At 33.8% G+C, this 24110-nt stretch overlaps 1 protein-coding gene and 1 long non-coding RNA gene across 2 annotated transcripts in view; both read right to left on the bottom strand.

Moving 5' to 3' along the window:
- LOC110027758 (ubinuclein-1-like) overlaps window positions 1–21523 on the bottom strand; it is a 64518-nt gene extending 42995 nt beyond the window's left edge. Inside the window, exons 1-4 of the mRNA XM_020729305.1 lie at window positions 20954–21523; window positions 19742–19831; window positions 19457–19546; window positions 12868–12944 (exon numbers count right to left, since the gene is read on the bottom strand). Coding sequence (XP_020584964.1) covers window positions 12868–12944; window positions 19457–19546; window positions 19742–19831; window positions 20954–21196 — 500 coding nt within the window. The 5' untranslated portion in view covers window positions 21197–21523. The remainder of the gene's footprint in view (window positions 1–12867; window positions 12945–19456; window positions 19547–19741; window positions 19832–20953) is intronic.
- Window positions 284–11070, bottom strand: LOC110027759. The gene is made up of 3 exons (XR_002294370.1): window positions 10993–11070; window positions 548–605; window positions 284–444 (listed from the first exon to the last, which is right to left on the bottom strand). It is a non-coding gene; the product is annotated as an uncharacterized LOC110027759 (long non-coding RNA).
- Window positions 21524–24110: the final 2587 nt, after the last annotated feature.

Genomic DNA, 24110 nt, shown 5'->3' with positions numbered 1-24110 from the left:
TCAAGAACCCGGCTTAAATAATTGTTTGAAATGTGTCATGGAAGTTCATATTTTGCAGAACTTGAAAATAATGAGAGATATTTCTAGGAGGATTGAAAATCACATTCATCTTTGCATTTCATATAAGAAAGTGTGATTTCACCATTGTTTTGGATCTCAATTTTGATTATGTACCTTACTGCAGAAATAAACATCAAAACAACAGTGACATGCTATGAGTTATGCAAAACAGTAGACACCACTGAATCCGCTTCCATGAAACTTACTATGGACCCGAGCTCCAACAGCCTCTAATCATTTAAGTGGCAAAAAACAGGCCCTCGAAGCGGAGCCAATAGAACAGTCTATTATAAAGAATGGGCTAGCCCTAATAATGCAGTAATCGGCTTCTAAATGCTAAGGGTGGCTTTGGCATAATAAGACAACCAATCCTTCATAATAAACCTGCTAAGAATTTATCAGGTATAAAATTTAATATAATCAAGCCCGTATAAATATAATCAACCAAGTCAAAAGAGGTGATCTTATATTTTTCTTTCAAACAAACCTGTTGGATGGAGGTGTCATAAGGAACAAGCTAGGTAGTTCCATTTAAGCAAATTAATCTGCATGTGATAAGAATATCTACTTCAAATAATCAAGGAGAAAAAACAAGAAATTTATACTATAAACATAACTTTCTTCCACAACTACTAACGGTACATTGTTTGACCTTCTTGTATAACAGAATAAAAAGCATGAATCATTAACATAAGCTTTTCAGTTTCCACTAGCACAACAGGAAAGATAAGAATCCTCTTTAGTAATGAACCAAATCTTTTGATTTAGAAGCTCAAAACTCCAAGAAACGAGTCAGTCCAATGTAGACCAATTGATGTTAAATGAAATTGATGAATAGATAAAGGATTCGGCACTATGAAACATTACACGTGGCTGTTGGTGTGGTAATAGACAAAGAGGAGGGTTCACGACAGAGAAGATTTCAGTAGCTTGGAGAAAATATGAGCAGGATCTGCAATCACAAGATGAGTAGTAGGAAGACGAAGAGGAATTCAATTGCCGTTGGTAATTGAAAGGAGATATGCTTGGGATCATTTCTGAAAATCCTGAGAGAACAATACAAGGATGAGTGAGCCAGATCAACATGGATCTTTCTTTCTGGTGAAAAGCATCATCAATGAAAGAATAGAATACAAAAAGAATAAATAATAATAACCTATATCATGCAGATGAAAGTTGTCTTCACTATATCTTCCTGTTTAACCCTCATCTGGCAATAGCCTGATTTTTTTATCAATTTTTGAAAATACAAAAGTCATTTCAAATAGTTCTTAGCTGGAGCTATATCCAATCCAGGCTTTGCAAAATTTATGTGAGCCATGAATGTTCAAAAATAAGGGTATTATTATTGAAAGTGGTAATGTCAACATCATTAGGTTTTGGAGCTCTACTATGGAAAGGATGTCTTGGCAACACCGACCACAAGACACTCTGAATTTCTCTTTTTTGTTGAACTTTAAACAAATTCTATTTTTTCACTGAATTAGGGCGTCCATTTATGTGCCAAACGCGCCCTTAATGGTTTTTTTGTTTTGATGCATCTAGATAGTGATAGGGAACTCTCCTCTATACTTATAGATGACAAGGCTCAATTTTGTACATCACAGATGCATACATGTATAGTTTTTATAACTTATTGATATTTTAATGCAAAATGCAATATTTCACAGAAAATACAAATGTCATATTCAATTGATCAAACAATTCATCAATCCTTATCAGTGGATATTTGTCTTTACATTGAGCTTATTAAACTCCAATAGTCAATGCACATTCTATTGCTCTCATCCTTCACAAAAATGATTGGAGCTCCCTAAAATGAGGTGAACCCCTTATGTAGTAATTCGTGTAACTGACTTTTCAACTCCTATAGCTCCTTAACTAACAATCCGTTAGGGTGCGTTAGATATTAGCTCAGAACTTGGTAGTATCACAACAGTGAAGTTGATCTCTCTCACAAGACGTCCCTTGTAATTAATCAAAAAAAAATTTCAAGATATTATCTTACCACTGGATTATCACCCAAAAAATTTACCTCTTTAAAGGTATGTCACATAAGCAAGAAAACATTGGTATTCAATATTCAACAATTTGAAAGCTTAAAACAAGAAATTATCATGGATGTCAACCCTTTATCACCAAAAAATATGACTTCCGCCTCCCAGGTACATTTATTTTGACAATATTTTTATTACAAACAATCAATCCATGCTTAAAATTACCTAAAATTCCACCAAAGATAACACATTCAATTATGCATCAAAATTCTTTCCACAAATTATTAGCTTCACCTCATATAAAAGATTAACATTCATAGAAGAATTGCTTAGCTTTCTAACAGATATTACCATAAACATTAAGGAGATATTGAATTGCATCATTTTAACCAATTCCTTAGTTATAAAAGAATGTGATGCTCCTGAATCAAATAATACTCTTATTAGCCTATTTTATAAATATATGGTACCTATCATTAAAACCATTACAGTAAATAATTAGAATTGACTTATTAATATATATCAATTCTTACAAGATACTATGAATGACATTACATGATGTCTGTTATAATTTAAAGTGCACTTGGTTAAAAATTTCTTAAATGTAAAACATACATGTGATAACCTCGGGAAAGTCTTTAGCTTCCTACTATGAAAGTGAATAATCTCTGAGCTGGACATTCTACTTGGTCTGACCAGAATTTGGCATTGATTCTGAAGATTCAGCCACCCTCAGCAGCCAAATATTTTATGAGATAGTGCAGCACTGCCCTTATAATTTGTTGAGCACTCTGTACCAATCTAGGGCAATTACACATCCTGTCCTAATTGGTGGCACCATGGTGGCACCAAAAGTAAGTGTTGGATCTATAAAGTGGATCTATAAAGACAATAATCTTTGTGAGAACGACACTGTTAGATTTGGCCTTCTTAACAATTGTATTTTCATGACTTGAAGGATTGCCTGCCCTAAGAGTCATGACGAAACCTACCTATCCTGAAAGCCTCTCCTCTGGAAAGCCTATAAATCCAGCTCAAACCGCCTGGCCCTCTGCACCAAAACAGAGTAATCATCAATCGAATCAATGATTGTTTAATCATACTATAATTGATCTAAGAGTTTTTACTCACGAGTTATTGCAGTCATCATTTCAGCAAAAGTATATGCGTTCATAGTAATCCGTAGAGATCAATTTCTTCCCGCTGATTTTTCATATTTCTAAAATAATTAAAAATTTTTATAATTAAACATTATTTAACTTTTCATTAATATTATTTATTAATTAATGTAAGCAAATTCATGGTTCTTTTTCATCATGATTCCAACATAAATTGCTCTGATATCCTTTTAATCAAGATCCAACCAAATAGCTTAGCATTAATTAAGTTAGAAACTACAGTTGGACATTAAAATTTAATTTACTTTCCAAAAATTTCATAACTTTAAATTTATATAAGTCACTAAGAAACTACAAAATATATTACATAGAAATCAAATCATCCAAAATTAACATGATAAATTGAAAATAAAAAATTTCAAACCACCACACAACAGTATCAATACTCAGAAGTAAACAGTACAATAACTACAACCACAACACAACATAATATCTATTAGCAAAAATCTTCCTGTAAACTAAATCACTCCTATCACACATCAATTTTCAAATTTTCCTAAAAAAAAAATTAAATTCAACGGTTAGTGTTTCACCACTTAGTGAGCAATCACAATCTTATTATGCATTAAATTAATATGTACATGTTGTGTAAAAATGTCCCAAGGATATGCAATTTAATGATAAATCAAATTATAAGCTTTCATTTCTAATTTAACCCTTCTCATTTTAAATCAAGTATTTACCCTTTCTAACCTCTTTAAGAAGGTATATTAAGGTTATCGTCATATCGAAGATATCCTCAAAAAGCTATACTCATAGATATCCCAAAAATTTGCACCCGGATGTACATCTTTATACTTTGTATTTTTTTATCATGCACGAATAAATCTCATCTCGTCAATACCATTTGGGGTAATCCTGATTGACTTAATTATTCACATTTCATTTCTTTTAATTATCTCTTTCTAAAGTCATTGAACAACCCATTTCTCTTTTTTCATTTCATTTCATTTATTTCAATAATTCTTAAGCTTGCAAGATGCATGTAATTATAAAAAAAGTCTGATGCATTAAGAAAGTCTTTATTTAATATAACAACAATTTAATACATATTGGAAATAGTCACTCACCTTTAATGTCGCAACTTTCCCCTTCTCCCTTGAATCTAAACTTCCAAAGCTTAAATCCTATATTAGATTCATTAACTAAGAAAAAATAGAATCTAACATTTATCTCAATTATCTTGATCACTTTTGTAGAAATATTGACCTCTATCTCACTTCAATTTGAGACTTTAATAACTTCGATCCGGATTTCAAATGTAAAAATAAGCAAACACGCACACACACGCACAATTTTACCTTACTGTTCGCTAGGCTGCCCTAACCCGTGCATGCAAGCTCCCTCTTCCCACAAAAAAAAAATTTATTTTGCATGTGCAAGCTCCCTCTTCATGTAAGTGAAGACTAAATAGATGAGGAAAGTTAGTTTTAATTAAATGATCAAAAGTAGAATCACCACATTAGCTGCGAAAAATTGGGCTGCAGAATGAAAAGTAGGCGTGTAGATTAAGGGACAACGAAGTAGGTGATGTGTTGGTATACTCAAGATGATGGATGTCGAGGATTGGGTAAATGAGAGAAAATTTTGGAAGTTATTTCCTAGGATTAAATAAGGGCCATCATCGGATAGACATCATAATTTAGGTATTTAAATAATAGCACATTGAATTATTATTAATTGATTGATCAAATATTCATTTATAGTTGGAGAACATTAAAGGTTTCAAGCAGTAAAGAATGGGTATGTAGTGGGATATGATCTTGAAGCATATATTTTTTACAGATAGTAATATCACTACCAGTATCACATAAAGCATGTATAAGAATAGGTTCATATGTAGGAATATATAATTCTATTGCAATGAAAATATGAAAGCTTGACATTGCGTGGTAGGATAATGTTATCTATATGAATGACATTATGCATAAAGGTTATAATATGTTGTTGGAGAAAATCCATTTATACTAAAATTCGATTAGAATTTTTGTCACCGGTTAAGAATAAATATTGGAAATCAATTCGTAGATTGGTGATATCCCAGAAATCAAAAAGTTTTCGGCTTCACGAGTACAAAAGTGGTTTTGTCCAAGATAGTCTTGATATATATATGGAATATCTTTTAAAATTATAAATTTGTTAGAACTACTTCTTGATCTATATGTGAATGGTGTGAACTTGTATCTAATAAAATCCTACATTGTTTGTCCAATATGATATAATATCCAGAAATCAATAATTGATTATTGTTTTATTCTTTCAGGCAAGTAGATGGTCGAGCGAAAAGATAGATTGACTTGCTTCGAGAGAACGTTGAGGTTGTATAGCAAGTGAATTAAAATTTCCAGCGAAGCTAAGTCGTGGATGTCGTTGGCTCCTACAACTTCTATCTTCAGAGAAATCACGGAGAAGATTGGATGGAGGTGTAATTTCTAAATAATTTCTTCGGGTTGAATAGTTTGACCAATATGAGATAAGAGTGGATCTAAATGAATTGAATTGGTATGTGGTTTAAATGCGGCCGTATTATGTTCATTGCTATACACATAAGCAATTTGATAAGTAATAATATAAACGACGCTACAATCGCGTAATTTTACTCTGTTTAATAATATGTCGTAATGCAAGAGATCGATCTAGGTGTCGACCATTAATATTTGCAGCATAATTTGGATGTAAGTTAAACATTAAAGTTTCATAACATAAATTTCCTTGTATAACGCCTAATAAAGTAACTTCTTTTTTAATGTATAATTCTATCATCGTAAATCTAAATTATAATAGGACTATCAATACCGTTATGAAAGTATGTTTTAATGATGATCTGAATTCCTCCAAAAAATAAATGTTTATATTTTTCAGAATTTTTAATTCTTTCTAAATTTTGTCGTTTTATTTGTTGATTATAAAGAGGTATTCGAGTACTTCCTACTGCGTTTAAAATATCAATGGGATGTTCTCCATGACGAATACTGCAATATATACTTATTTTCCAAAGAAAAATAAGCATATCAAATAGTCTTTAGTTCCAAGGGATAATTTTCATTTTCTTATGTTATTATAAGTTTCTTCTGATAATATAATATGTATTTCAAATTCAATAGAATTGTCATTAATTATATCTGATTCAAGATTCTCATTCATTAATTAGAATACAAATACTCTTCTATTTCATTATCTGAATAATTTAGATTCATTAGATGGTTTTCAGTATCTGATAGTTCATAAAAGTCTTCTTCATTGTTTATGTCAGAAAAATCAAAAATGAATTCTAACTCAATTTCATCTATAATTGCTACTGATTTTACATGACTTCTTTTAGATTTATGAGAGCATTTATTTGCATAATGTCCTTGTTTACAAATCCAGCATTTACTAATTCTAACGTTTTTAGTAATATTGTTGGTCTTTTTATCTTTTTTTTTCTGAAGGTTCGTTTGTTAGGATTAAATTTATTTATTTATTTTCTTAAAAAAATTTTCCTTTTTCCTTTTTGCAGAGCAATGACAAGTGTTATGAGAAGATGGGCATCCACATTGCTCAGCAATTGAATCTGATTTCTCGCAACATAGAGATTGCTTATATTGTTTATTTTGTTTATGTAAATCAAGATACTGGCAATCTTCAGCTACTTTTTCTTAAACATATTGTATACGATTACCTAAAGTAATGTCATTTGGATGTAGCTTTGTACATTTTTTACTGCATAAAACATCATATGGTTCTGATAGTTTATAAAAATACATATCTAAATGTAATAGTCTATCATCAACTAAGATGTCATAAAAGAATTTTTGATAATCACAATTATATTCATGTAAGTAACAAATATTTAATGTTATCTTTGGTTTAGCAATATCTATTTTTCTGTTTTGACATTATATTTAAATTTATATCCTAAGAATTCACTTTTTAGAAAATCAGTATAAATATTTGGTCATTTGCAAGTGTACTGATAGTTTTTTTTACCTAAACAAGTATCTCTAATACTTTGTTTTTTATTATCTTTTAATCCAAGAAGTCGTTTTACTTTGCAATTCCAGTAAGTGTAATTTCGAAAAATTCATAGGCATTTTCGCCTCGTAAGTTATAATTATATATAGCTAACATATTTTTTATTACCCATTTGTATATTACTTCATTAATATTTTTGCAACAATCAATATTTAAAGAGATATCGTGTCCAATAATAGGTTCATATATATTATTTTGGATTTTTGAGCCTAACTGATTTGGTCTAGATCTGGGAATACTTTTAATACTTGGAGGTAGGAAACGTGTAAGAACTAGTACTTTGACTCGTATTATCTTCAATAGAATAGCATTGAGTATGTCTTCATATAGATTGACTGTTGAAAGGAGTATTAACTATAGATTAATTAATATGATTATTAATGAATTGATGTTCGGTTAAAGCATTAATCATATCTTTTATTTCATTATCAGTTTCGAAAGATTCTTCAATCGAAATGATTTTATTAATTTGAACAGCTCCTTGTATATTTCCTTGAGAATTTTTTATATCAAGCAAAGTTTCAAATATAAGGTTCCACCACAACCTATGTTGTCAGCTATCATCGTCCTTTGTCTCCATGAAATCTATCAGACTTTGATGCATGCTTTCAGGATTTTTGGATCTAATATAAAATCTTTGTGGACCAATTGATGATACAGAAATCTCGTGAATAGACTGTGGTTCAACCCTGTGACAGATCATAATGGCGAGGAGTGTTGGAGTAAAAGGCAAATATGGACGCATTACAACTAGGGATAATTTTGGGAAAAATAAAAAAAAGGATCTACAATCAAGAGAAGATGTGGTCGTCAGAGCATGCTAGGGGCCAACAGTAGGAAAAAGAATAAAAACCTGATTTGTAACGATAATCAAAAGGAGGTAGCGATAAAGATCTCTTAAAATTGGAGATGACATCCTGAGAGAATGATATTAGGTTGAGATATTAAGATCGGCAAAGAATCTTTTTCTTGTGAGAAGTGTCATCTAATAAAGGGAAAAGGGGGAGAGAATATTAAAAAAATTAATTACAATCAAAAAATAATAAAAATTACACACCATCACTCCCTATTTATAAAAAAAAGGTTATAATCAAAATGAAAAACTAATCCTATCCAAATTAAGTCTAACACTAACAACTAAATGAATAATTTAACATTATTTAAACCAAAATATATACAAAGTTTCAAAAATGAAATAAAAGACAATTTCAATTTCATGAACATGTTTGGTTTATTCGAGACTTGGATCTAACACCAATTACTGATTTGAACCCAAGTGTCATATCACCACACTCAATTATCATCAAGGACTTACAAAAAGCCTCAAATATAGATATATATATATATATATATATAACTTTGGCAGATACATATCAGACTGGCAGCTCTCAAAACTCTCAAAGGAAGTCACCCACCCAACTTAACAGGGGGAGAACTAGATCTAGATCTCAGCCCTCCTTGCACCCACCTTCTCAACATGATTAATTTTCTTTGTTGGAATGTCAAGGGCATTGCTTACCCCTCTTCCATGAAAAGAAATTTACATCTCAATAAAAAAACACAAACTCTGGTGTATTGCTATTTTAGAACCACTGCTTCATAAAAATCCACAGCAAATCTTCTCTAGGTTTGTTGGTTGTTCACATTTTGCTATCATAAATAATAAAATATGGATCTTTTGTAGGAAGGAGATCATTTGGGATATTCAGCCTGATCATCCTCAGTATGTCCACCTCTCCTTTAAAACCTGTAGACACAATGGATTTGCCACCTTTGCCTATGCTGGTTGTACCAAAGCTGATAGAAGGGAACTTTGGTCTTCTTTGCAAACTATCAGTAACACTATGGCTTCTTATTGGCTTGTGGGAGGAGACTTTAATTGCATTGCTACCTCTGCTGAAAAGTCTGGTGGAATACCCCCTAATTTAGCCAAAATGAATCTATTCTCTGACAACATCCTTCAGGCTGGAATATTTGATATTGGTTTCAAGGGGCCAGAGTTTACTTGGACCAGATTCACTAGTTCCAAACTGCCAATCAAGTACCTTGGAGTTCAGCCGATCAAAAGGAGATTCGATCAAAGGGAGATTTAAGCAAACTCAATTTGAGGATGTGCTGGCGATCAAAAGGAGATTTAAGCAAACTCAATTTGAGGATGTGCTGGGGGAAATCTCTGCCACTTTTTCTAGTTGGACACACTCATTTCTTTCTAATGGGGGTAGAATAACTTTGTTGAAGAGTACTCTAACCACTTTTTCCTCCTACATTCTCCAAATGACTACTATGAAGAAAAGCACTCAATTATAAATGGACAGGGCTTTCAACAGATTTCTTTGGGTTGGTCAGAGGCAGCAACTTCACTGGGCTAGCTGGCAAAAGTTAGCTAAACTCAAATTGGCTGTATAGGTTTTAAAGGCCTGCAGCACCTACTTCAAGTTAACCTTTGCAAGATTTGGATCAAATTTAGAGAGCAACACTCCCTTTGGGTAAAATTTATGATGAGTAAGTATTGTAAAGAGAGTCATCCTAGCATTGTGAAAAGGAAAATTGGGGATTCTAGGCTATGGGTCAATATGCTTAAAGTCAGGAAACAAGCTGAAGATTTATTTCTATGGGATATTGGCAATGGTAAGATTAATTTCTGGTTGGATTCTTGGTGTCCTAAAGAGATGCTGCAACCTAACTCTGATCATATTAATACCCATTTACAAGTGGTTGACTGTTGGGAGGGGAATTCCCGGTCACTGCCTTATACTCCAAACTATTCTTTAGGGACAGTCTGCTATACAGATTAGCAGAATTCAGTTTGATAGATCTAGATCTGACAGACTGGTCTAACAGGGTTGTGTGCATCAAAGCCTAACTAAATCAATTCATCTTAAACTCAACACCTGGGAAAATAAGCCTTGGGGAGATTTAATTTGGCAGAAAAGTTTGTCCCCATCTATGTCTTTTTTCAACTGGAGAATGCTTCATGCGTTGCTCCCTACTGATCACATACTTAAGCTTAAAGGACTAAGAGGCCCTTCTCAATGTTATTTATGTGGAAAGGAGGAATCTATCCCTCATCTATTCTTCAAATGCAGATTTACTCAAGAGGTATGGGCTAACTACTCTAATCATCTCACCCTGAACACTATTCACTTGGAATGGTCTAATATTTTATCCTGCTGGAAGAGTTGGAAGTCTGCTAAGATTGGAACTATTCCTTTCATGGTGGTCTGGTTCCTTTGGATGGCTAGGAACAAGGCCAAATTTGATGCTCATCCTATCACTATGCCTCAAGTGACTAGAAACTGCATCTCCTAACTTCATAAATTAATACTCCACCAGAAATTCCCTTGCATCTGCTCTCCTCCTCCACTTGAATTAGCTACTCAAGGCAATCATGTACACCATTGCATATAATGTCAACTAAATGCCTCCACATTTAACGACCAAGCAAATCATAACCTAAATTTCTTTGAGCAATCTCTATTAGTAAGGGAGTGATCCACAATCAAAATAATCCTTAAACTAGGCTCCAATCGACATAATGACTCTTTAATTAGCAATTTTACATTTTAATGAGATTTCTTGCTAGGACCATTAGTGTTAATCCCTTAGATCCATTTCCTATAGTAGAGTGAAGACAAACACTTTAAAATTCAAATTTAAGCATATTTTAAATTTATTACAGAAAGCATTCATTGCACATTACAAAAATAAAAATAAAAAATAAATAAATAATCTTCCAAACTTACATAATCATTGCATGCAAAAATGCCATCTAAGTCTGCTTGCATGAATAAATTGAATAACTTGTCTAGGACGGCAGAAGATGTAGCCTTGTATGATCAAAAAAATTTTTCATAAGTTACAAGAAATGATTATGAGCACAACAACCCAAATGCAAGTCATGAACAACAGAACGTAGAACCTACCACTTACCCAACCTCGTGCTGAAAAAAATAACATCGAAGAATTAATTTTTGAAATCATAGTAATATTAAAGTTACAAATATAATAAAAATGTTAATTAAACCAACAAAACGGTTAAAATAGAAGCCCCAATCTATCATGGAGTTCATGAGCACGATAGTTGTATATTGGCTTACCCAAAAGGATATGATGAACTATTATAAAAAGAATTTTATAGCGAAGCTCGAGTCCTTTTGTAGTTATAGTATTATAAACACCCAGAAAATGAGCATAAATAATAAAGCATTAAATAAGATTAATATCTCGTATGAATTTTCAATCATAGATTGGATTACAGGCTTTACCTTGTTACTGACTCAAATTATTTATTCAATTAGCTCTAAAAGTGGATACATCATTATAAGATTAAACAAGGTTGAATACAAGATGGCATTCAAAGTCACATATGGCATTAATGAACGGCTTGTTATACAGTTTGGTTTATCTAATGTACCCTGCGCATTCAAGAGATTGACGAATATAATTCTCAAACCTTTTAATTGTAATTTCTTTGAATTATATGTTGATAGCATTATAATCTTTAATCCTAATATGAAAGACATTTATATTACTTAAAATAGATTTAACGACATTTACTTAAAATAGTTTAACTACTTCAGTCAAATTGAAATCATTTTCTTTAATTTTATGGTGTTTGCATGTGGGCTAAAGGTAAATCCTACCAAAACCAAAGCCATCTTAAACTGGGCAAAACCAAGAATTTCACAGATGTCAAGACCTTTCATTGCTAGACTATCTTCTACATAATGTTTATTAAAAATTTCAGCATTAATGCAGCCCCAATCATAGATCTCCTAAAGATAGTAAGTTTAAATGGATTATATTTACTTGAAAAGTCATGGAACAGATAAAAATTCTTATGACCATCTCCTTCACAATCTTATATTTAAATGAAATAATTGAGGTTATATCTATTGCTTTAGTAGTAGGTTTAGAAGACGTACACAATCTAGAAAATCATCAAGTAGCTTCCTATGGTAGCAACTTGAATGATAAGACAGTTTTATACAACCATTATGCCTACTGGAAGCAATTCTCTAACATGAACAAGTACTCTTATCCCTTGGTTCTACCCATACCACCATTTACTAAAAGCTTGAACATCAATTTAGTGCTCTCAATTTTGGGGAACCCTCTTTTGCATTAACAATTAATATCACTTCTCCCTAAGCTCAATTAATCTGCCATTTAAAGGTCTAACGACAGGCTGCACCACACACAACAAAGCTTCTAATGCAAAATAATGGCAAATATATTTTTTATAATAATTAGGGAAATTATTAATTCTGCCAGATGAATATGCAGAATTTCCTGCCACTTAATAGGCCAACATCTAATACGCTGATTTTGTATGTTTACCTTAAAAATTCCTCATATAGCACAAAGCTTTCTTCAATTTGTCATCTGCCATAAATAAACTGATTGTGAATTCGTTCTACTCGAAATAAAGCAATGTCACGTTTAGCAAATAATTAAACCGCACTGCATAGCGTAGCTAATTCAACAGTACACAAAGGGTTAAAAAAAAAAGTGACTGCAGCAGTACTTCTCCTATGTAAAAATGAAATGCTATCCTTTAGTGAGCTATTAAGGACATTGATAAAAAGAAAAAGTAAGAACATAAGAAGTCAACTTACGCCCATTCCAGTTTCCCCCTATTCACAAAATATCCATTGTGCTTTGTTGATAGTTTGTCAACTTGAAAGTATTCATCCTGCACAGAAATTACAAAAATAGAAAACCAACAGAAATTCAAACAAATTTAATAAAATAAGCAAATCCTTAAATCTGCAACATATGCATTTTTCAGAAAACTAATGTGCTCCTAAATGGAATTCATCAAAATTACTGATCAAATAGTATAAGTAAACATGAAATTCACACATTTTAAAATTGTGAAATGGCTGCATTATCATAGTAAAGGCACTTTTATGGCCTAATGCATCTTACTATAAAAACATTTCCACCGTAATAGTTTATTAGAACAAAATAATAAAATATAAAGATAAAGAGACAACATTTAAGAACAAAAGATTTTGAATCCTCATGCAGGTTCTTAAAATAAGCAAATTCAGATTTTGATTTGAACCTTATATTAGTGTAGCATTTGAAGTACTACCAATTTTTTGGGAAATGAAATTGTAACATGCAATTTCACTTATATAATATGTTACCCTAGTGTCTCGCAACATAACTTAACTGGTATGCTTCTAATAAAAAAATAGAAACCTAAATAGGTCCTCATTCTATGGACACGATACAATTCTCAGAAGATTTTCACTGTAATAGTGTTTAGTCATGTGGATCAGTTGAGCTCTACCGTCAATCATCTCCTAGGTTTCTAAACATTTATCTGTAGTCTTCTTCAACTCAAATTTCACGTAAGAGATAAACTAGAATTTAAATATTTTGCAGAAAATTAGAATTCTGCTTTTAAATGGAAGCTAAAACCTTTAAGAAAATGTTTTAAGCCATCAATTTTTTTTTAGTACATAGCCATGGCTCTGATTTATGAGCAAAAGCAAGATTGAGCAATCATTTTTGTAACTAAGGATTCATATACTCTGCTCTATCAGAATTTCTTAGCATTAAGTTCAAAAATTATTCTTTTGACATCTTCAATGAAAAACTAGGCATGCGTGATAAAAGGATTTAGAAATAGAATACTAGCTTCTCGAAAAAAAAAAATTTATTTTTATTTGAATTCTATCTTCAATGATTGTATGTAACCTTCGGTGCGTTAGCATTTTTTAGTCCTTATATTATAAAAAGGAGATGCAATTTTGTGTATACAATATGGAACCCAAAATATCCTGACAGATTGGTCTCCAACACAGCCACAATGGCATAAATGCAAAAATCCAGATAGCTCCACAATCTTTTAATAGAACATGACTCTTTCAAGAAAGCCACCACACAATCTGATCATGCCATGCAGATCTGCTTCAGACTCCAGTAGAGCACGTTAGAGGAATTAAGGCTGCCTGAAGAACAAAATGTAAATAGTTTGCAAAAAGCCTGAAGTACACGCTGCAGAGGATGCTCAACTTTCTTTTTACACTGTTTTGATCGACCAAGCATTTTTAAGGTGTTTATGGTTTCAACTTCTGAGTATTCATGTCTTTGTGCTTCTCATCTGTAAGCTTCAAATACTCTTTTTTAACATGGTTTCTTATTTTTTCTATCCATTACTCGGTAGCAGTAATCAATTTATCAGATTAGATCAAAAGTTATGAAATAGAAAGTCTGCTTCTGAAATTAACAATATTTTGAATTCGATCTACATATCAGCCACTACCACGCATCCTTGCTGTGATATTGGCAGTATTATCATTGTTTATTTCTAAATAAAAGAAGATGAGCATTTTCCTGTAAACACTAGGGTTACCTTAGTGCATCCTGGAATAATAGAACTTCGTCCCTAAAACAAGGGAACGAGTTTTTATTTTTATTTTATTTTTCCCATTATTCAGTAGCAGTAATCAACTTACTATTGTAGATCAAAAATTATGAAATAGAATGCTAGCTTCTAAAATTAAGAATATGACAAACTTTAATGCATATCATCAACTTGAATGTATTCTTGCTGTAAAGTTTGCAGCAATGGCAATAGTTTTGAAAAACCAAAGGGGATGCACATGTTACGCCAGTGCCTTGCCTAAGGGCAATTGTCTTTTGTGCGCCTAAGAACAATTTAGTCTTTTGTCATTTATTATTGCTTAGCATAAAAAGGGCTAATATGTTTAGGATTAGGATTATGCATGAGATTGGGTTATGAGTTTAGAGTTAGGGCTTGGGAGAAATTTCTACCTCTCGAGTCGTAGAAATTGGGAGAGATCGCCTACCTCTCGACTTGCAGGTGATTACCTTGGTATTAGTCTAGAGTGTTTGATATTATTGCAATAAAATTTTATTTGCCCGAATTTTTGTGTGGAAAATTGATTCAGTTTTTATCAAATTAGTATCAGCGCAAGATTTATGGAAATCAACAGGAGAAATTGCCAACGTCATCTCGACATAGTACAGAACGCGGTATCTTGAGCTTGAGGGGAAGGCAAACGACAAGATCGCGGTTTACAGATACCCAAAAATGAAAAAATTCCTTGTGAAGAAGGAAACGGAGGGATCGCAGCTTATAGAGACCTAAAATTTCCTCCTTTCTTTGCACAGAAGACAACAATGGGATCGCGGCTTACAGAAAATCAAAACTTTCTTCGGATTGCAGCTTATAGAGAACCGAAACTTTTTTTGGATCACCGTACAAAGAACTGAAACTTCCTTCATTCCTCTCCTGCCGCTCTGTCCCCTCGAGAGTCACGATTTGAGCTAGTAAAAAGGGACCCTTACATCCAAATTCCCAGGCATCAAAGGGATCGCGGCTTATAGAGTCCACAATTTCCATAGTTCGATGCTGCTAACAGAAATCCGCTTTGAACCTAAAAACAGAAATTTTGGGATTGCGGTGTCTAGAGTGTCGCATGGCGTGCAAAAGTAACGAGCCAACCCGCATATAGGAATTCTGAATCAAGTTTAGGAGTTTCGCGCGACGTCTACGTTGAACACCAGTAAAAGGATTCTGGAATCTCAACATCTAGAGTTCTGCGCGACCTGCAAGAGCTACGTGTTGAATCTCATGTGGTGTTCCACTCAATCAAGATAGTTGAGTAAAAAATTGGATTGAATGGAAACCAAAAAGGTGGATGCTTTGGAAGAAAAACTTAAGGAAGAAGGGAAAACAATATGGGCTAAGGAGGTGAACCCCATCCCCACATCATGGGCGAAATGAATTAAGCGTGAGGGAATTGGGGAGGAGACTCGTGCATAAGGAAGCTAGAGATTCAATTTTTGACGTAAAGGATGCTTATGGTTGGATCTATCACATGAATAGATATTTTTTTGCTAATGAGTTGACAGAGGAAGAAAAATTGATGATAGTTGCCCTGTGAGTGGAAGAAAGGGCTCTAGCATGATATCAATGAAGAAAGCGTCAACAAATCAGAAATTGGGAAGAATTAACGGATCGATTGTTGGAGCATTTCATAAACACTCTAAAAGGGGATTTATACGAGCAATTTTTTACATTGGCCCGGGAAGGGTCTGTTATGGAGTACACGGAGAAATTTGAGATGCTATCAAGTCGTTTGAGTGGGATATCTGAGTAAGTGTTGAAAAGCAATTTGATGAAAAGATTAAAACCATGGCACTTCAGCCATTGAGACCACGGGGTTAGCAAAACTCTAGAATTAATGTACTTGATTGAAGACCACAATGCAATGGAAAGGGGAGCAACATACTGAACTATTGCAACCACGATGATACCTAAAGCTCAAAGTTAAAGTTTATATGGAAGCTTCACAGGACCAGAATCATGGGTCACGACCGAGAGCGACGCTCAAGCGCCTTATAGAAATAGAGATTCAGAAGAAGGGAGTCAATGGTTTATTTTCAGTGTGATGGGAAGTTTATCCCAAGACACCATTGCAAGGATCAAACATTACAGTTTCTCACATTGCGTGATGAGAAGGCAGGAACTGAATAAAAAGAAAATACTGATGTGATAAATGAGGAACACACTTACTTTTTCCCAACTTGAGAACAATGTGTCTCTTGGGAGGGGAGTATTGTACGTCAACGCCTAGCCTAAGCGTAATTTTATTTTTTGTGCGTCTAAGGGCAATCTAGTCTTTTATCATTTATTTTTGAGATTTCCTCACTCTCGAATTGTAGGTGTTCATCATTGTATTCGTCTTTAGTATTTCACGCTCTTGCAATAAAATATTGTTTGCCCTAGATTTTGTGTGCATGATCGATTTGGTTCCTATCAACACACTTCATCATAAACAATAAGGTGTCCTAGTGCATCCTGGAAAATTACCACCTTTACCTGAAACAAGCAAGGGGACCTATATGAAGTATCTATGTTTAAGAGTTTGCTCCAGCACATTTCACGTGCAAGATCAAAAATGGAGACCTGTGGCAATAAAATGATTTGCAACTTCTCTATAAAAGATAGACTTGTAACACAGTGGATCGTCACACCGAATCAATAGTAAGCAATATCCTGCATTATTAAGGAAATGTTTATTACTAATATCGAGTATATTGTCATCACCAGTTTCCACCTCAAACATTTTGGAGCATTTTATGCCAAACAAATTCATTTATCCTTCCCACAGATTCAACTCCAATGTTTTTGGCATTCAGATCTTGAAATGATATTATCACTGTTACTATAAAAAAGTATAGATGTGCCTATTCAATGATATGAAACCTTTCCATAGGGAGCAGAAAAGTAAGAGTCTATTTTCACACTCCATGCACTAAGACATATCCTATCATAGACGTTCTCAGGAGACGTTTATTTCCACTGTAATGCAATTTACATCCACCAGTTGCCATCGCAGACAAAATAAAAAATTTCCAGCACAAATAACCAATTTCTCCTTCCAAAAGATGCAATTAAATAACTATGGCCTTGAAAAACTAAAAAAAAGGAGATACTAATACTCGAAAGAAATAAAATTACATTCATCTAAACATGACTGTTCCTGCATTAGCTGTGCATTTATCAAAATAAACTGTGTTTTGATATCAATAAACTAAAGAAGTTGGGACTTGTTCGTAACTTAGAATATGATAATGATTTTGTGCATTCTCTAAAAAAAGACAATTAAGCTCGTCCCCTTATTCAAACACTCCACCCTACCGTAGCATAAGGTCAACAACCAAGTTCAAATCATAGATTCGACAAGTATTCAATCTACACTGCATTTAGATTATACAGCCAATAATTTGTATTACCTTCTTTCTTAAAATAGGCAACTTATCTTCTTCATTAATTCTTGATAGGATCAATACATTTTTGGACTTATCAAATTAAATTTTTGAATTAGTTTAAATGTACAATATTTCAATAAATATGAACATAAAAGCAAGTATTTTTATCATCTCATAAATTAAATTAAAAAAATATTCCTGAAATCCCTCCTATTCTTTGTTCTACATCGCTCTTTCCCACAAACAATCTCTATTTCCATCCATAAAACCCCAATCCCAAGGCTCCCTAATAAAATGCTCTCTCAAGACTTGATTTCCAACTTCCAGAACACCAGCATTGAAAATTATTACTCGGTATCCCCCAACAGCTGAAATCAATACCTACATTCTCACTAAGATCTTTTTTCTACAAGCATAAATCATCTATCTTTCCATTGAGGGCTAATTCAAGGAAACGAGAAAAGAAATTTAAAGGTAAACTTGAGTGAAGAAGTAAAATGAAGGAGAGCCTCGGCATTAAAGTCTCCGGTATCTCCATTGGGTACATGGTTAAAATAGCTTCTTCAAAAGAAGCCTATCAAATCTTCTTATATACTTAAATGCCTTCTATCATGAACAAAAAACTAAGTATTTGCATGTTTTTTATCACCTAAGTTGATAACTCTAGCATTATATAAGTTCATCCTAGGTTTGTTTGGTGAGATTGGTATTCTCCTGATCATCAAAAATCTGTGCTTATATTAATATTTTTTTTCTTTCTAGAAAAGCATAGGATAATCTAGCATTGATTTTAGTAAACACATGATTTTTGATAAGCAGCAGCAGTGTGAAAGGGATGCCTTTTATTGGGCAAGTACTTAAAATATGATCCACTTATAAGGAAAACAAGGTGCTATCGTTTCACAAAAAATGGAGTATAATTGTTATTGCTAAAATGTGTGTCACTTCCCAATGATTTCAGAGGTTCAATTGTAATAAAATGCCATCGTTGAAGTTCATCAAATACGAGTTTGATATGTCAAAAGCTTAACTAAAATGGCAAATAGAAGTTAAGCAGATTATAGATAATATGTCAAAAATTAAATAAAAATAAAAAAATAACTACCATGAAAACCTTCCAGCGTATGCAAGAGAATTCAAAACCAATTGACTATTAATAATTTCACCTCAAATTTGCTTACAACATAAAACATTGGACATACAAGGTGGTTTTATGAGCACAAAATACAGGAACTAGCAATAGCAAGAATTGCTTTTTAAAAATTAAATCAATACCATTAACTCGGTAAGTTTCAAAACCCACATAAACAAGGGAGGAAAGAATATCAGCACAATAATATGGACATTAAAAAAACAAGTTCAGAAGAAAATTATATTATTCTATTTAGAGAAGCAAATATTATGATAAACATAAACAATGAAAATAAAAAGTTTGTTAATGAAACTAACCAACTCAGCATCATCAATAAAAGAATCCTCAGTATCATATTGGTCATCATCAGGAACATCATGTTCTTCCTCATCACTGCTTTCCCTGCCCTGAATTAAAAAATTTGCCCCAGTTACTCTTACAAATTACTGACTAATAGAAAAAAAGGATTACTAACATGTGATTTCAGCCAAACCAGGCACTTAAGAAAACATTAGCGTTATATATTTTATTGTATAATTCAGGATATGTATGTATATATATACATAAGAAAAAATAAATTCTTCAAGGACTAAATTTCATACCATGTACAATCTTTCAATCTTCTCAATTACAGCACTAAAGCAATTTGGAGGCTGTAATGTATGCTTTAGATCATCTTCCCCTTGATAACCCTTAAAAAACAAACTGAGAGTTAGATATCAGCAAACGAACATTTAACACAAAGAGATGAACTTGCAACATGAAGACAAAAATTACAGAAATCAAATAGCGCAAGTACATGAACTTAAAAAAATTAATAGTAGTGGTATTTTTATGTGATATTAAGTACATGAGTTTTATATAAATAAAAATTATAATTTATTTGTTTGATATGTAAATGCGTAAAAAATTGTATTGTATATAAATAATTTTCTTTATATTAAATCTTCAAACATACAAACACTTAAAAAATTAATACTGGTTTTGTTATGCTATATTAAGTATATGAGTTTTATACAAATAAAAATTAAAATTTATTTGTTAGATATTAAATGCGTAAGAAATTACATTGTAAATACATGATTTATTCATATTAAATCTTAAAACTCAACTTAGCACGCATCATGGGGCAATGCTCCTTCATCCATGCATGGGCCAAAAAAACAGCACAATTTTGGTGTGTTGCACCACGCCACACCATGCCGATTGCGGGTGTGATATGCTGCATTATGCACCATGGAACGCACAATTTTGCACTATTGACATGTGATTGTACCTGCAATTCCAAATAATGCATCCCTTTCTAGTAGTACACCTCTCTTTTCCATGTACGGATATGTTAATGAGCAGATTTACCACAACTCTTTAACATGTTTTGCATATCATGAACTTCTTTGTCATTTAATTTTTTTGCTGGCATTTCACACATTTCAATGCTTTGTTTCTCTTATAAACTAGTTCTTTAATCTTCTCAGAAAACCATTTCCACTGCAGAAAGAAATCACTTTTTGATTGGAATGTAAAACATTGTCACATAAAAAATGTGCAAGGAGAATCCCCAAGGAATAAGAACTAGAGCTTTCCCAAAAGCTAAACAGGTCTAAGAATAAACCGATTTAACCCTGTCTTAAAGCACGGCAACATGTAAATTCTACAACAGAGATCAACACAAGTCATCTTCCATATTCCACAGAAAATGACACAAATGGACCGCACACAACCAAATCGCATTACAGAAAGAAAACGCAACCCAAGCAACAGCAAACGGCCAATGGATCGAATATCAATGGCATAACATAGCACAAAAAGCTTACCCCGCCAACTGGACGGGCATCAGGCACCTGATTATTGGCAATCTGAGCAGAAGCTTCCCCGTTCCCAGAAGCAGACTCCCTAAAAAGCTTCTTCCAGGAGACGATGGTAGTTTCGCCCCTTCTCAGCTCCACAGTGAACATTTGTCGTTTTCCCAGGACCGGCGCTTCCTTCACGTGCTTCTTGTCGGGAACCGGGGCTGGAGCCCTGGATGTGCTCTCGATGCCGCCCTTGTCCTCCTCCATATCTTGCTATTTGGCCGAAGCAAGAAAAAAGACTCGGCCTACTTAGGGCACGCGAGATGCGGAAGCCCTTCTATGAACAGCAGGACGCTGCTCACCTCAAAAACTGGAAAGGGAGAGAATAGTCGGCGTAATCGATGAGAAATCGGAGGCGTCGCCGTCGCCGGCGACTATGACGAACCTGCTTCCCACTCCTGGGAAGTTGGAAGCAGGATCCCGTAGCTCGCTCTCCGACGAACACAGTTAAGGTGCAATGGGCTGCGCTTGTAACATAACCGGGCCGGCCTGAGTACAAGTTTATTTTGTCCTCGAAAATGATGCTATAATGTCCGTTTTAGCCGTTGTTGGCGGTCTTTATTGGATGGGAATTTATTTAATTTTGAAGCTGCAGAAATTCGATGGATTCTTGAATTGATTAATGAAATCTAATTTATTTAATTTTGCAAGATGCAGAAATTTGTTTCATGAAATCTAATTTTACCTTCTATTTGAATTGAACCCGAGATTTATTAAATGCAGGAGTTTAATGAATTTTTTGAATTTATGTATTTTAAAATTAATTAAATCCGGCGAGCATTAAGTTCTTCTTGAAGTCAAACAGTTCGTTAAAGCACAATGACATATCATTATTTTATAAAAAAAAAATTCTCTTTTATTCTTTTTTTCATTGAAAGATTAAGATTGTTTCAGTCTCTTGTACATTAAAAAGGTGTTGACACTGTTCTCATAGAGATATAACGGTCCATAATAAAAGAATACAATTGAGGCAAATCCGCCATAAAGAGATCATGAGGCCCAACTCAAGCCATTTGAACTAAGTCAACTTGGTCAAACCCGACCGAGCCAAAAGGTGGACAAGAAGACAAACACACAATTCAATTGTAAATCATTTGACTAGAAACCAAACAAGAGACTGTTCGAGCCCTCCACTACTGACAAGTCGACTTAAAACAATAGTCTATCCCGTAGTGGAGCTAACCCATTAGAAGAGCCAATTCCACAAAGTATCTCCAACCACCCAACAAGAGCTCAAATACTCCTCACCAAAGATTTTTTTTTTTAAAAAAAAAGGTCAACCAAGCAGGATCAGCCGACCAAGCTGACACGGTCGAGCCAAATCAACAAATCTTAGCCGATCTAGCCAAAAGACAACTGGATGTTATGCCAACGATTGTAAAATACCAAAAACACTCCAGTTTAGACTATCTCCAAATTGGGTTAAAAATGAGATATCACTACTTTACTAAATCCTTTATAAATGAGAGAAACATTTAATGGAAAATCAACACTATTCACTAAAGTTCAACTCCCCCCTCTTTCTCCTCATTTATAATTTATTCATTGGGTGTGATTTACCAATAATCTCGGATTCAAAACCCTAAAAAATACTGCGAGTGTGGATCATGCTATCAACAAGAAGATGTGCAATGACAGAAGAAAGATCTCACAACAAGGAGATGGATGATAATTGAGTGCACAAAGTGTTTGTGGTTCAACAGATCTAATATTTTAATGGTCAATGTTAGAAAATGATCAAAGGAGTATTGAATCGGGAGCAAAATTAGTAAGTTCGGCATGACATTCCAGTGCCAAACAATAGAAGAGCCTCCTTTAGTCTTGGAGAGGGAGGACAAAATCCAATATCTTGACAGTGTTGAGTCAGCACCATTCGATCAACATCAGACCGGGTGTATTGATGTACCCCTTCAACCAAAAAATGCATTCTCTGAGGAGATCCTAGACGTCAAGCCATAAGAAGAATTTAAGATCCCAACTCTAAATCCAATTAAAGAAGGATGAACCCGACCAACCTTGCCACCTTTTTTCAGTCAATTGTACATCTTCTCAAGATTAATGATAAGTTGAAGTGTTGAATTTTTTCACTGCGGCGAGGAACTTGGCCCTCGGGTGATTCAATGGATTACTATTAGGATTAATCACTTTGTTCATAGATTTCAACTAAATGTTTGTTACATGATTTGTTAGTGCCCAAAAACCCTAGATGAGCTTGCAAACTCTTCTATAACCTCCTCAAGGATAGAGTGAGACCATGTATGCCTTCGTCACCCCATTATAGAAGGAAATGTTAGAGGTTCAAGAATTAAAACTCATGGTCGCTCATTTGACTCTCATACAAGGATTAAAGGAAGGACTTTTCATTACCCTCTAGGATAATAACAACCAAAGCCACTAGCTGAGATATTGGAGCTAGCCAAGTCCACATATCAGCAAAAGAATATAACTCCTCCCCCCTCCCCCCCCAACTCCCCCACCCTCATTTAGCATTTAGCAAACCAATCACAATCCACCAAAGAGAACCACTCACGTAGAAGGGTAGAAGGTGAGACACAGCCCCCAACCTCTTACCCAAGATTTTTTCAAAGATTCTTTATGACCCTCGCATAACTGGTGACTGATAAAGCCCATTGCCAAGAAATCCAAGCCTGATATCCTGATTAGCTATCAGCTTGATGTGAGAAGCAACCACTGACCAAAGGAAAATATGTTGAGATTTTCATACTTATTTTACATTGATTTTGATGATATTACACTTTAAAGAAAGATATTTTTGATGTTTTGTTGCAGGTATGTTGAATTATGGTCATTGGAGCAAAAAGATGAAAAAAGAAGCGAATTTGGAGCAAAAAGGACCAAAATATGAAGATTTGATCTTGGGCGGGCGCCGACAGCGAGCTCGACGCCGCCAACGACAAGTTTTTCCTGAGAGTTCATAATTAAATATTCTAGAAGGCCGCCGACGACGCCAAAGGCCGCCGATGGTGAGCACGTCGGTTCTCTCAACAGATGCATTGAATGTGGACGATTTTTGAAGGGACGCTTGGGCAACTCTTGAAAACTCTTCTACAACTTTAATTCGGTGACCGACGGCTTTTTATGGGCAACTGCTCCAACACAA

Source organism: Phalaenopsis equestris, unplaced genomic scaffold, assembly GCF_001263595.1.
Source record: "Phalaenopsis equestris unplaced genomic scaffold, ASM126359v1 Scaffold000441, whole genome shotgun sequence".
Taxonomy (NCBI): domain Eukaryota; kingdom Viridiplantae; phylum Streptophyta; class Magnoliopsida; order Asparagales; family Orchidaceae; genus Phalaenopsis; species Phalaenopsis equestris.
Note: the sequence above shows the minus strand (reverse complement) of the source record. Positions and strands in the feature narration are given on the sequence as shown.